Source organism: Leuciscus leuciscus (assembly GCF_965113295.1).
Source record: "Leuciscus leuciscus genome assembly, chromosome: 6".
Classification (NCBI taxonomy): domain Eukaryota; kingdom Metazoa; phylum Chordata; class Actinopteri; order Cypriniformes; family Leuciscidae; genus Leuciscus; species Leuciscus leuciscus.
Window position 1 is genome coordinate 19,867,715 of NC_138730.1, and position 15,720 is coordinate 19,883,434.

Here is a 15,720-nt window from a genome sequence, read left to right on the forward strand (position 1 = left end):
GTTTATGAACTCTGACAGACATTTAACCAATTTGGATTTCACAAAAAAACAGCGTAGTTTCCAGTATTGTTGGGTCCAAGGTCATTTTGCATGCTTAAAGCTTAGTATTGCTGTTGCTTAAGTTGCTTTGGATAAAAAAAATCTGCCAAATGCATACATGTAAATATAGACCAATACTATGGAGCGTAATATCATTGAAAATGACCATGAATGTTTATATATATTGCTGCAATGGCAAAATGTGGCACCATGTTCTGTTTATACAATGTTTTTATTATATGAGATTCATGCTTACATTGCTGGACAGAACTGCTTTACATTATATGTACACATACAATTATCATACTGATTGTGATAGATGTAGTTCATGAAGCATATACAACACTAAACCATTATGAAAAGTGAATAATTTCATTATGAAAATGTTAGAAGTAAAGCTTAGAATTGACTTGGTTGTAGGTAGGGAAATACCCTGGACAGAAGGCCAGTCCGTCACAGGACTAACAATCATACACAGACATACATTCACACTCACGCCTGCAGATCATTTAGTGTCTTTAATTAACCCATACTGTGTGTCCGTGGATTGTGGGAGAAACCAGAGCGCCCGGATGATACACATAGCAACACAGGTAGAACATGTAAACTCCACATAGAAATGCCTCAATCACAAGATGAACCCGAACTGGGACCTTCTTGCTGTGAGACGACACTGAGCCACCGTGCCTCCAGATGGTGAAAGTGAATTGATAGAAATGAGTGTCTCCTTGAATGAGAGCTACCACAATCTACAGTATATGCATTACTAAAGACCCACTTACAATCCTACAATTAGATGAATTTCTTCCTTACTTGCTTGTCTTACTTTTCTGCTTATTCAGCAACTGTCCATTTCAGTCAGTGAGGCAGCAAATTGAGATACAGCCCTAAACCTTGAAGAGATGTTTCTCTGTCATCCTATGAGCCAGGTTGGTATTGCTCAGAGTATTTGTGGAGCGTCCTGACAGATTACTCTATTGATCTTAAATAGCTGAGGTCTGCTGAACTCTCCACAAAGATAGATGTTCATTTAAACACAGTTGACAGCTCAAAAATGAATCCACAAACAACCAACTCATCAAATATCAACCAGTTTACACCTGAGCAAATCTTTTTTGTTGTCCGTCCTAAACGCTTGTGCATTTTAAAGAAACTGTCAGTGTGCCATTATTTCGTACTGGGCATTGACAACTTTTCCAAGAGATCTCAAATTAAATTTTTCTTTTTCATTGATCATCCAATGTACCGTTTAGGAGCAAAAAGCAAAACAAAGTTTTAAGAAAACATCCAATAATACTGTTGTTGTGTTTACAGTGTTTTTGACATACCAATCAAATATATGATATTGAGATTGATGCTCAAATTGATCAAAATCTCAGATCAGTTTAATTGATCATTGTAAACAAAATATTTATGATGTAAACGTGTGAATTTTTAGTTTGCACCACTCACAATTGTAATATTGGACACCGCAATGACAAATAATGAACCAAAAATATACTCTTATTTTAACATGACAACCATTAAGGAAGCATGGAAAAGGAGTATAATTGATTGTGATGAGAGATTCTGTCGCTCAGTCTTCTGCAGCATCCACAACATAACACCAAAAATTCTTCAAAAGGACTTTGAAATGCATGACTGTATGGGATCAATATTGCTGTATCTCAAAAGAAGCAAAATCTCAAGACTTGGCTCATGAAAAAGCCAGGAGCGTATAGCTTCTTGATGCCCACAAAGCCATAAAAGGAAATCTCAGCGATTTCTCAAAGCTGAAAGTGCAGCCACAATATTTGTTCTGTAAAGTATTGTGTGTTATTTTATTAGATTTAATGATTAGAGTTTTATGGCTATGATGTAAATGTAACATTCCTATGAATTTTCCTCATCAAAGATCACAAAAAGATTTTCTATACTTACTTACATTCAAAAGAAAGACCCTTGGACTTTGCATACAGACTTGTTTACTTCGAACTGGCTTTTGGGTAAATGTGGTTGTTAAAAGAGTTTGAACCATGCAGACACTACTTTGTCAAGCAGCATCCCTTGAGCTCGGGTTAAAGAGTTTATCATCTAGAAGCTATGATTAAGGTGTATCCATGATAGCTGCCTCAATTAAACCTGAACCCCTTTGTAGCACAGAGTCCATGAATAATGCAGGCTATAAGTTATTCAGCCTCCAGCACCTCTGTTTTGAGTAAGCACACTTCAGCTGACTGCCTGCTCAGAGAGAAAATGGAAATGACACGCAGTTAAAAGGGAATTAATCGATTCTTACACACTATTTAATTTCGCTTGCTTTCTAGAGATATTTGTGATACAGTCGGGACCACATTAATAAGAACCGAATATATTTGAGCTTGATTTGATAAGGTATGGGCTCAATGTCATTAGTTTGTTTTTATTGTATTTTATGGATTATAACACTTAAGCAATGGCATGCAGTTATTCAAAAAACACAAGCGTAGAATTCTAAGAATTAACTACAATCAGCTTAAAAGAAATAGAGGGAGAAAAACCCCCTAAAATGACTTGAATGTGTAGAAAAATATTTTACCGTCATACCATCTTAATAAATGAAGTTTTATGTAACAAAGTTCGGGAGGAGCATTTTCAGGTAATCATCCAATCAGCACAAGAAGAAGCCAGTATAAATAAAGCCTTCCCTTACCTCCTGTCTCATGACTAATTTCTCAGCATCCCGCCACCACCCCATCACCTCACTTTCGGCTGGGTCTACTCATAGATACCTATGAGCAGGGGGGAGTACAGGGGGGAGTACTCTGGGGTCGGGCCGAATTCCGAGCTCGGAGCCCTCCCCCCGGACAGCAAGCCAAATACTCATTATAATATTACATCAGATTTCATTAATATGTGAACTCGTGAAATGCAATATAGAAAGACACTTGCTTTTCCTTGTAGTGCTATTTACAGTACATTCGTGTTATGGAATGGTAATGCTTTTTCACAATTGTAGGCCATCAATGTTGTATGTGCGTTAGAGTCCCTTAAAAGCCCTGGTGCACATCATATACAATGTTCTTTCTGCTGAAAAAAAAACTTTTACATAATCTTGTTTCTGTTGCTCCACAGATGTAGTTTTGTTGGTCCTGATATGGGTCATTTGATTAATATATTGTATAAAATATTAAAGTTAAAGGCACAATATGTAAGTTTCGCATCTAGAGATCACTTATTTAAAACAATAACAAAGTTTGATGGCGGCGTGAATGAGCGTCTAATCATAGGAGTTGTCATCTTCACATCCACAGCCGCTCATTTTGTTTTGTTGTTTATGCATATTTTACGATTAAAGTTATGTTTAACGTACACCTCCTTCTTCCCTGAACTTGAACTTTGTTACAGTTACGTTTGATCACTTAAAGTCACATTATTTATTTCATTCTAATGAAAGTGCCACAAATGCTGAATAACTACTCATACAGATCACTTTATCTGACAAATTAAAATTGTAAGGCAATGCAGTGCTGTTTTACTTAATACAATCATACTAAAAATACATTTGAGTGTGTTGAAAGTTATGGCATGATTTTACTCTATGCATTAGCTTAGTGTCTGGTATGAGACACTTATTGCACATGCAGTAAGCTAGATCGATATAAGCATTTCATATTAATAAAGGCTGGATGTCTTGTGTTGCTAAATGGCATGCAAATAATTTTTTAATATATTGTATGGCAGAGAAAATACTGTATTAGGGTTACTTCAAATAAAGCTCCTGATTATGACCATGTTAGCCACTTGACAAAATAGTGTTGTCTTTAAGGCATCATAGGCATGGTACAAACATGTTACTCGCGGTAAATCAAGAAAACAAGAGATTCATTCAAACAATAAGACTAACCGTGTTAAGCTATATAGCAATGATTAGCACGCGCTGGTGGAATGCGGAAGTTATAAAAGGATGCCGACACACAAAGAGAGTAGCTTCTGCTCTTCAGCAAGAGCTCTGTGTAAACTGTCTGTCTATTTGGTGTTGTTTGTCACTCATTTACCAGGCTCTTGCTCCCCGCAGTGTCTCAGGTCACGGGGATCGCAGATGGAGCTCCCGATCCCAACGTGGAGGATCTGGTGCACCAGTCTGCAAAAAGGGCGAAAACGATTTTGGGACCAGGATTTTGGGGCAGATGTCCTGTTCCCCTGAACAGAGCAGAGGCCCGGGGAAATGGAGACTCCTCACTGAGATGTGGAGTCCATATGGGAGAGGTTTGGCCCAGCGGAGATGGATCTATTCACATTTCTAGAGACCTCCCATTGTCCGCTGTGGTTCTGCCTCAAGCATCCAGCTCCTATGGGAGCATTTCCCCCGATCTGTCACGACTCATTGAATTAGTGAGAGAGGATTCAAGTGCAGGAAGGATCTTTATTAAACAAAACAAAACTACAAACAAAAACCTCCTCAAGGGGGAAAAACAAGACAGGCAAAAGTCAGGACCAGAACACAAGGGAAACATAAATAACGAACCAGCACAGGACTGCAAACACAGGGAGACTAAATAGGGAAGCAAACAAGAGGATAACGGGGAAAGCAGGTGGGGCAAATAATTAAATAATCAGGTAACAAGATGGGATGGGCTAGACAATTGACAGGAGAGCACATGGCACAAGGAATACAAGACAAGCCATGTGCTCACAACAAACCAGACAAGACACATGACAAACCCAACACTGTGACATAACCCCCCCTCTACGGAGCGGCTACCAGACGCTACAAGACAACAAGACCACAACACAAAACAAGAGTCCAGGGTGTGAGGTAGAACAGTAAGGGATCAGGGGAAGGAATGGGGGCCAGGTCCATGGAAGGGAACATGGACAGGGGGTGATGGCTTAACTGATGGCCAGGGCGGAGATGACAGACAGACTTCCCTTCGGGCGGCCAGGGCGGAGACTTCCCCTCGGGCGGCCAGGGCAGAGCAGACAGTCCATCTGGCGGCCAGGGCGGAAACGACCCTTCAGGTGGCCACGGCGGAGACTCTCCCTCGGGCGGCCAGGGCGGAGAAGATCGTGAAGGCAGCCAGGGCTGAGACGACCCGTCGGACGGCCATGGCGGAGACGACCCCTCAGGCGGCCACGGCGGAGACGACCCCTCGGGCGGCCAAGGAACAGGCACCGGCTCAGGAACAGACACCACCGGCTCAGGAACAGATACCACCGGCTCAGCAACTGGAACCGACACCACCGGCTCAGGAACTGGAACCGACACCACCGGCTCAGGAACTGGAACAGACGCCACCGGCTCAGGAACTGGAACAGACGCCACCGGCTCAGGAACTGGAACAGACGGCACCGGCTCAGGAACTGGAACAGACGGCACCGGCTCAGGAACAGACGGCACCGGCTCAGAAACTGGAACAGACATCACCGGCTCAGGAACAGGCACCGGCTCAGGAACAGACACCACCGGCTCAGGAGCCACAGGTTCGGCGTCGGTCATCCTCTCCAAAAGCACAGGCTCGGCAGACGTGACGTGAACAGGCTCTGCGGTGGCCATCCTGTCCGAAGACACAAGCTCGGCAGGCGTGACGTGAACAGGCTCGGCGGCGGCCATCTTGTCCGAAGACACAGGCTCGGCAGGCGTGACGTGAACAGGCTCGGCGGCGGCCCTCTTGTCCGATGACCCAGGCTCGGCTGGCGTGACGTGAACAGGCTCGGCGGAGGCCATCCTGTCCGAAGACACAGGCTCTGGATCGGCAGACGTGCCAGGTCGCTGGGGTGGCGCCGGCAGGGCGAGCAGCTTGGGCGGGGCTGGCAGAGCGAGCAGCTCGGGCGAGGCTGGCAGGGCGAGCAGCTCGGGTGGGGCTGGTAGGGCGAGCAGCTTGGGCGGGGCTGGCAGAGCGAGCAGCTCGGGCGAGACCGGCAGGGCAGGGTACCAGGGCGACGCGTCAGGGATGGCAGTCACCTCCGGGATGGCCTCCGGGTTAAGAGCCACCGGACAGGTCATTGAGGGGGCCTTTCTCTTCCTCCTCCGTCTCCGGACGACCGGAACTGGGAGCACCGGACACGGGACCACCGGAACTGAGACCACCGGACTCGGGACCACCGGACCTGTATCCACCGGAACTGCGTCCACCGGACTCGGGACCACCGGAACTGGGACCACCGGACTCGGGACCACCGGACTCGGGACCACCGGAACTGGGACCACCGGACTCGGAACCACCGGAATTGGAACCACCGGACTCGGGACCACCGGAACTGGGTCCACCGGAACTGGGACCACCGGAACAGTTACGGAGGGAGCCTTTCTCCTCCTCTTGTGTTTTGGGGAGCGTGGTGTGGGAGTAACCGTCTCCATCGCAGATTCCACGGCTACCTCTGGGGGATCTGCAACTTCCCCAGCTGGTGGATTCCCTTGACGCTCTACGTAATTTAAGAATTTCTCAAAAGTCAGACGTTCCAGACCTATCATCGTCCAGTAACTTCTGGGCTCATCAAGGCATAATTAAATAAGTCTTTAAGTGCTGCATCCCCAAGACCGAGTCCTTCCGCTGCCGCGCTGAATTTCAGGGCAAACTCCTTCATCCTGGTCCCCTGTTGCCGGAGAGAGGCCAAATTACTGAACCTCATGATGCGCTCATAGTGAGGGCAGGAAACAGGGGTGATCGGTGGTTGGTGGGAGTCCTTCTGCTGAATCCTCATCTTGGCTGGTTCGTTCTGTCACGACTCATTGAATTAGTGAGAAAGGATTCAAGTGCAGGAAGGATCTTTATTAAACAAAACAAAACTACAAACAAAAACCTCCTCAAGGGGGAAAAACAAGACAGGCAAAAGTCAGGACCAGAACACAAGGGAAACATAAATAACGAACCAGCACAGGACTGCAAACACAGGGAGACTAAATAGGGAAGCAAACAAGAGGATAACGGGGAAAGCAGGTGGGGCAAATAATTAAATAATCAGGTAACAAGATGGGATGGGCTAGACAATTGACAGGAGAGCACATGGCACAAGGAATACAAGACAAGCCATGTGCTCACAACAAACCAGACAAGACACATGACAAACCCAACACTGTGACACGATCGCTCTGCTTTCCGGGAGTTATAGAGAGGGTCAGTCGGGACGGGGTCAGTGTGCTCTTGGTAGCCCCGTTTTGGCCGGCCCAGGTATGGTTCTCATATCACTCCTGGCAAGCCCTCCGTGGGAAATTCCCCTCTGGAGGGATCTGCTTTCCCAGGCCGGGGGTACGATATATCACCCCTGGCCGGGTCTGTGGAAACTGTGGGTCTGGCCCCTCAGGGGGATCAAGTCTTTCAGCCGGAGTGGACGAGACTTTACTCAGCTCTAGGGCTCCATCCACAAGGAGACTATACGGCATAAAACAGAATGTTTTCCCCGTTTGGTGAAGGGAGCGTGGTGTGGACCCAGTGGCTTCAGTGCTGGAGTTCCTCCAGGTTCGCTTCTCTGCTGGTCCTACCCCGTCCACGCCTTAAGGTGTACGTGGCTGCCATTGCGGCTTTCACGCTCCATTCAGTGATGGGCCCTTGGGGAGGCACCAGTTGGTTGTACATGGTTGTACTCTGTGGGCATGGACCTGGGCTCTGGTTTCCATGGTTTTTAAGTAAAAATGGAAATTGAGGGTAACGCGGATATGACGTCATTAACAGGTGACGCAATGACACTAGTTAAAATTGTGGATTTCTCTGGATTTAAACATTGTTGGATTCACTATATTGTTTTGAGCAGTATGGCCATGTTTCCGTTTCCCTGGTGTTTCAAACTAAAAATATTTTCTTGGGAATATTGTTTTTGTTTAATTTATGACCTCAAGTTAACATAATTGTATTCTTAATATATATAATACCTCATTAACTAACAAAATGCCTAATGACACCAAATATTATCAATTAATTTTATGAACTCTGCAGTGTTTGTGGTATTTGTTTGGTTTGTTAGACTTATTTTTTTTTTTAAATCCATCCCATTAGATACAGTTACAGTCATTGATATTATGAACATTTCAAATGTTAGTTAAAAATATAAAAATCACTTGACACCTTGATGTAAGCTAACTGCCACACTGAGCAGTGGCTAACTTAAGCTCTTTGTTTTCATCCACAGCATATTTATGACTGTCCATTGTACCCTTTTATAGAAATAGCTACATCCCAACAGTCATATTACAATACAGCCATATTAATTTTAGTTACTGCACGCATGAAGTACAGTAGGCCTATACTGTAACAAGAATGACACAAACATTTATATTCAAAACTGATATTCAAAATCCAAAATACTGAATACTTCCATTAAACATTTTAAAGGACCTCTGAACTGTTAGACAAAATATATATATTTTTTTATTATTTTATAAAATGCAGTCTAATTCGTCTCTGTAAGACTAGGACTACAAGAACAAAAGTTAAGGTGATATCCTGCACACTTCGCGGGGGGAAAAGCCTCGAATTAACGGTTATGTTGATGTTCGTGTGCTGTAGCTGTCCAAGTGCTGAACGCATGACGTGTTAAGTTCCAATCGATTTCATTTTCAAATGAAAATGTATTTGAGCGGTGTAATGGAAAGCATGAATGAACTAATGTGTGTCGTTTAACGCAACCCGAGTTGTTGTATTTCATTTTACCACGGTGTGGCACTCCAGCACTGCGTATATGACCTTTCCAGCATTGTTTAGAAGTATAATAGATAGGTTATTGCTGAATATTGAACTGTTGTAATCGTCCATTGATAGAATGGGTGATACAAAGTCTACAATTTCGGTCATCGTAAATCTAAGTGAATGTGAGATTTGAGAGTTGTGCGTGGTGTATATGTTCTTCAGATAAATATCCTGTCAGTAGTCACTTCTCATGCAGAACGCGTCTCATCCACACACACACACACACACACACACACACACACACACACACACACACACACACACACACAGACAGAGCTCTGCGTAAAGCTCTCACTGCTGTCTTTCCATCGCTCGCCTCATCCTCTGAAATGCAGTGAGATTTTGTAAGCTCTGTTTGTTAAATCCGTTGACTCAGTACAGTTTAATATAGGCTGCTGTCGCTTTTCTGTAGACTGGCTATAGAGGAAACAACGTGCTTTGAATGCAGAGCAGACTTTCTGTAGTACCGCCCGGGCTCCAGCCAAAGCCATAAAACAGAGAAATTACTCCATTCGAGATTAATTTCAATTAAAGGCTTCGTCTTACTGCCTTTCTTCAGAGGACATCAGGCTCTGGGCTATTCGAGAAGAAAAGTGGGTACCTTCTGCGGAAGAGGGACATTAAAATAAAACACATCTAAGGAGAGCAGCTGATGAGAGATCTCGCGCTTTGAGATGCTTTAGTGATTTTACCGGACTCATGGCTTCGCTTTACCAGAGATTCACGGGGAAGATTAATACCAACAATTCTTTTCCCCATCCACCTGAAGCCAGTCGTCTCCTGGGTGGACAGGTTCCTGAGGAGGATAATAAGGCTGGGAAGAGTCCTCATCACCCCTCATCCCGACCTCCGGTCCAGTTTCGCAAGAGAAACGCCTGCGAGGATGAAGACGTAAGAATCGCGCTTTTATTCCCTTTTTACGCGATGACTCTGTTTTGCATTGGGGACGATATTTTGAACTTTTGTGTTTTTTATAGGGCACGCATAGGCTATAGATTGTTTTCCATATGTCACAAGAAATGAAGCAGAAGTTAAAGTTGTTTTTGCATGTCTTAGGCTAAGGATTATTCTTGTTGGATTCACGTGCGATGTGAAAGTCAGAGTTGGTCGTGTAGTGCACTGAACGTCTGTTTTCGACCAGATGTGGCCCAAGAAGGTTTAAAACTATAACACAACTGTTACGTTTCCTGAGGTGGTTTATTTCTCTAAAAGAAGCCTAAACAAATAGTGACCAGCTGGGTGCTTTTAGCTGAACGCACAACACGTAATCCAAAGAGTTGGATTACGATGCGTCTGCCACATGTTATTTTCAATATTCACTGCTTTGACCTTCGATGACAAGAATGACGTCAGAGCCGATAAAGCGTCGCAAATAACAGCCTTGCAACCTGTGCTATCAAAAAAAGAAAAAAGAACACCGGAATGAATTTGTCAAGCCTTGTTCCTCATAATGCTGTCACATCAGTATATTTCAGTAGTAGACTTTGCATATCCATTGCTGGTTTATTTCAGTCTTACAGACCATAGCGCATTATTTCATTGTGTCTGTAGGGAATAGCATACTCGGCTAATGGATGATGTATTCACTTTTCTTCATTGAAACTGTCTAGACAAATCGTTCAAGCTTTGCAGGGTCAAGGCCTACTAGAGCTGCAGAAGGTTGTGACTCTCAAAGGTACTTACTGTAAAATAATCTAGACCACTGGTTATTTGATAACGATTTTGCTTTAAACTATAGAACTAAGACTAATGTTTTACATTACCCAATTGCAATTTTTATTGGTCACACGTTTGTTTTGGTATGTTACATTAAATAGTTCTGAGAGCTTTCACCTCACAAACAAGCTTTTGATCATACTTTTGGGGCAAAAGGACTGTGGATACTCTTAAGTCACGCTTCGTCCGGTGACAGTCTGTCAGGGCAATTGGATTCTGTGGAATAATTAATGAACAAGGCAGTGACAATTAGCAGGCAGTGGTCTGTCTCAATCAATTCCCCTTGATTGTGTTACCTGTTGTGTTTTGTAACTAATAATGGGTTTTGATAAAGTTGTGTGAAACAAAAGTTTGGTCCAATGTCAATTAAAGATTGAATATAATTTGAATAAATACCATTTGAATATATATGAAATGTCAGTCTGGCATTGGAACGCATAGGAACAATTCACAGATATAAACTATTATTGCCAAAAGTTTTGGGACGTCTGCCTTTACATGCACTTGAACTTTAAAGACATCCCATTCTTAATCCGTAGGGTTTAATGTGGAGTTGGCCCAAAGCCCACACTTTGCAGCTATAACAGCTTCAACTCTTCTGGGAAGGCTTTCCACAAGGTTTAGGAGTGTGTTTATGGGAATATTTTACTATTCTTCTAGAAGCGCATTTGTGAGGTCAGGCACTGATGTTGGACGAGAAGGTCTGGCTCGCAGTCTCCGCTTCTGCTCTAATTCATCCAAAAGGTGTTCTATCGGGTTGAGGTCAGGACTCTGTGCAGGCCAGTCAAGTTCCTCCACACTGTGTGCACTGGTGCGCAGTCATGTTGGAACAGGAAGGGACTATCCCCAAACTGTTCCCACTAAGTTGGGAGCATGAAATTGTCCAAAATGTTTTGGTATGCTGAAGCATTAAGAGTTCCTTTTACTGGAACTAAGGGGCCAAGCCTGAGGCCTGAAAAACAACCCTACACCATAATCCCCCCTCCACCAAACTTTACACTTGGCACAATACAGTCAGGCAAGTATCGTTCTCCTGGCAACCGCCAAACCCAGACTTGTCCATCGGATTGCCAGACAGAGAAGCGTGATGTTGCTGATGTTCCCAATTGCTTCCACATTTTTATAATATCATTAACAGTTGGCCGTGGAATATTTAGTAGTGAGGGAATTTCACGGTGCACAGGTGAAACTTATTGCACAGGTGGCAACCTATCACGGTACCACGCTTGAATTCATTGAGCTCCTGAGAGCGACCCATTCTTTCACAAATGTTTGTAGAAGCAGTCTTCATGCCTAGGTGCTTGATTTTATACAACTGTGGCCATGGAAGTGATTGGAACATCTGGTGAGCTCATTACGTTTGCACACACCAATATTTGTAAAATCACAGCTCTTTACTGCTTTTATAATCTAATTCATAATAAAGACAAGAAACAATGAGCACTTGTGCCCTTCACAACATAACTTCCCCTCAAGCTATTTTCATTAGCTTCATCTTCACACTTAATCCAATTCTCTGAAACAAATTCTCAATAGCCGAAACCAATTTGTCGAATAAATCTCTCTTTCTGTAAAACATGAAACAAGTTCAGGTAGTTAAGACACTGTTTGCAAATCTCATGCACTCTTTTTGCAAAAATCTAAACACATTCTCACTCATCTAATGATGTGATCAGACTAACTGTACAAAATACAAGTCAGTTCAGAGTGCCAAAATTGACTCAAAATGTTGCACTGAATGTTGATACCAACAATGGATGGAAACAATATAAGAGGGAGAGGAGGAAGAGTGTGTGTAATAGGTGGTGAACGATGAGGACGAGGACGAGAAAAAGCAAGCTGTGGACAGTGTTGTCAAGGCTGGATCCGGCACACCAGAGGGGTTTTCCCTTTGCCTGGCAAGAGACGACATTGTCTGTGACGTGGACAAAGTCCTCAGGCTTGACCCAGCATGAAGACATGATGCTGAGGGAGAATGAATCTCTCACTGACTTTGCAGTTGCACAACTCTTTTGAGTTTACAGTAACATGCTTTTTATTTAGAGTTTTTTTTACTTTTTGGCTTTGCAGTTACTGTATTTTCACAGTATGCAAGTGCTGAATATACAGACATTCAATAGGCCTACTATACAATAAGCCTATTCAGTACAATACTATACTTGCAGCGCATACAGTATACAATTTATTCACCTTACTACTGTGAGTTGTGATTACTAAACTTTTTTACGTAGTTGCAAAATATACTTTTTTTTCTGTAACTGCATGCTTTTGAATCTGTGTTCTCCATTTTTTATGTAGTGTCTAATGAAAGATCTGTAGTGTTTGAAATATTGACTTTATATTTTGACTTGCTGTGTGTATCTGAAAGCACAGATAAAATAGGTTTAAGGCAATTGTTTGATTTTGCCAGAAGAGTCAGAGCTTCTCTGAATGTAGTTTGAATATTTGGTTTTGTGTTTCAGGTTTTGAGAAAGTGGGTGATGGTAACGAGACATGTGTTTTAGCAATTCAGAAAAACTGTAAACTAAACATGAAATTTTAAAATAGTATTTTCATGTAAAACGTGCTCAAGTAATCAAACTTCGAAATTTCGGCGTGAACTGTGTTATTTTCAATGCTTTAATTATTTCTCCTGTCCTGGCTTGCAAAGACCTATTGCAAAGATAAGTTAGTCAATCGTAAGCTGATTTCCCAATAAAGCATTAACACTTGCTCTGAAATATACATTATTAAAATGATTCTGTTCTCTTTCTCAATGGTCAGTCAATATGCAGTGATGGTTAATTCATTAGATGGTTAGACTATCCATTGACTTCTTGATCTACAGACTGTCAGTGTATAAAGTATCAAACCAGGTTTTTCATCTTGTAATCCCTTGCTCTGTTTGGCAGGGCTGTGAGCCAGTACAGTGACCTTAATTAATCATCCATAGGTGGCTGGCCCAGAATAGAGTGACATTCAAAAGGACAGAGGCCTGTGGATATGTTTCCTTTCATGAAGAGAAGCATATTGACTTTCTCAGTATACTCAAGCAGGCAGGGGGCAGTCAAAGAACCTGGCTTTGCCTTGCGTCACAGTCCACAATGTGTGACAGACTGGATAAGATCAAGCAGGCTGCCTGAAGACAGGAGTTTGAGAATTACAAATCGTGACTTGCATGTTTCGGTTGAAGTCTCGTCATGTGAGCCTGAGGACCCAATGAGAACTGCTGGTTTCTGTACGTTTCACTAGTGTACTAACTAAGCCACATGACTACGGACATTTGAGAAGGTCAATCAACGCAATCTTTTTAATTACCTCTCCACACACCAGTGAAAATTATAGTGTCTGTGTTGAAATGTCACATTCGATTGTAGGCTTACTTCTCTATTATGAATAATGCACATATAGCATTAGAACACTAATGGCATGTAAATGAGTATCACACAGAATTACATGGCCTATTCTTGATGCTTTACATGGAGTAAACAATTTGTCAAGCAGCCATACTGATAATGAAAAATATAATTACAATAACAATATTTTTGTATAATAAAATTGATCTTCTCCAAAAAGGCTTTTCTAAGCTTTACTGAATAAAAAAAAAACTGTCTGGCTGGATGCGCTTATCTCCGTGCTTAGATCCATTCCAAGAAATTAATCTACATCTAATCTGGTGGTTACATCACATCTCTCCGGAGCATACTCAGGTCATCCAACCGTTTCAAAATGTGTTATTTCACTACACAGGAGGTGTGTGTATTTTACAATTGTCAGATATGGTATTGTGAAGAAAAACTATAGTGTTTCATAAACCAGTCATAAATTGACATTTATTTCTAACAATGTGATTGTGGGATACTGGAAACACAAGCTTATGCAAAGAAGTTTTTTATTTCACTGTGTGCAAAGTCTGACAAATTCATATCAAAAGATGTACATTCAATAGAGGATCTATAAGTCACAGATTGACCTCTTGATGTGAATTCAAAGAATACAAACTGCAGTCACAGGTTTAAGGTACAGTGGGAAATTGAAGTTGATGGTATATTTTTACACTTTGAAGTCACAATCAAAATGGACAATTCTTATTCTTTATGGACAATTGCAGTGTTTATTATTTTGTCACAAAATCAAGTCCCATCCTACATCTTTTTTCTAGTTTGGGAAGACGTTTAATTCAGAGACACATATGGAAAAAAAGACAATTGCTGTTTCCATTGTATGCTTTGTATACAGCAATATAGTTAAACTTTAATGCCTAACCTATTAAATGTTCATGAGCTTTGTATTATCTTAAAAATATTCACAACAACAAAATTAAAACGTCAAACGGTGAAGGGAAACACACTACCTGGAATCTAGAAGCAGTAAAACAGCCAAATCTGACCTACTGATTTTCACAGATTGACAAGCAACATTTCTTAAATCAATGTGCCGTATCATTAAAGGTAGGGTTGGCCATTTTTGGAGAGGCTAGCAATAGCAAGCTAGCTTTGAAAGCATAAGATCCCACCCTCCTTTCAGAGCGTCTCCAAAGCCACGCCTCCTTCAAAACACATGAACACGTACATTAGGGAGCAAACAAAAGCATCACAAGAGACGGCGTTAAACTACATCATGTTTCAATGCACATAACATTACAATAATAATGAACATAAACATCTTAAAGAGCGCTGACCTGTACCACCTGACCGCTGCAGATTCATTTCAGCGTTGATAGTGTTGCCATTGAAACGCATAAATTCGAGTCACGAACCGCTCCGAGTATAACGTCACTGGTTTCCATCTCTTCCAAATTACAGTAGTTATGGCGTGAACGCAGCATAAGCTGGTTGTTTTGGTTCAGGAGGAACTGTAAAAGGCGGCTGCTGTTTCGGTTGCGGTGCTCGGTGACTGACGTCTGTCTAACTGCATTGCATGAAACGCGCTGATGACGTGTGATGCCTCTCGAGTAGGTGTGCGGAGGTATGAACATACGTACGTTGACAGGCAGGTAGGACATCATATCAATGCATTCGGACTCTAGCTGAAGAGAAAAATATGAGCACAGTGTGTGATGTTGATGAGATCTCTTCTGAATCTTTACAGGAGAAAAATGTGAAACCCTTGGAGTCTTTAGTTTAGGAGAAAAATCTGAGCACAATGTGTGATGTTGTTGAGATCTTTTCTAAAACTTTAAAGGAGACCACTGTGAGAGTTTTAGAATGTTTTGTCTCAGGAGACAAGTGTGAGAAGCAGGAGACTCAAGCTAAAATCTCCATTTGATGTTAATGCAACCTCATTTATATCTAGCAGAATCATTTAAGATGTGAAAAGAGACTTTTTTGTGACAACCATGAAG

General features: G+C 42.3%; 2 protein-coding genes across 9 annotated transcripts in view; one reads left to right on the plus strand and one right to left on the minus strand.

Annotated features, from left to right (window-relative positions):
- The window catches only part of dpp6b (dipeptidyl-peptidase 6b), a 149,870-nt gene that overhangs the window by 26,031 nt on the left and 108,119 nt on the right, over window positions 1-15,720 (plus strand). Inside the window, exon 1 of one of the 8 annotated variants that reach the window (XM_082171941.1) lies at window positions 8,912-9,572. The exons of 6 other annotated variants lie outside the window; for them this stretch is intronic. In XM_082171941.1, the coding sequence (XP_082028067.1) occupies window positions 9,381-9,572 (192 nt within the window). In that variant the 5' untranslated portion in view covers window positions 8,912-9,380. Of the gene's footprint in view, window positions 1-8,911; window positions 9,573-15,720 lie in introns of those variants that run through there. One more of the 8 variants, XM_082171945.1, reaches the window with a different exon arrangement.
- On the minus strand, window positions 4,748-7,076 carry LOC309500492 (uncharacterized protein; the record flags this gene model as incomplete). Its single annotated transcript, XM_082172101.1, has 3 exons — window positions 6,109-7,076; window positions 5,378-6,078; window positions 4,748-4,768 (listed from the first exon to the last, which is right to left on the minus strand). The coding sequence occupies exons 1-3, from the start codon at window positions 6,470-6,472 to the stop codon at window positions 4,748-4,750; spliced, it is 1,086 nt and encodes a 361-aa protein (XP_082028227.1). The 5' UTR covers window positions 6,473-7,076.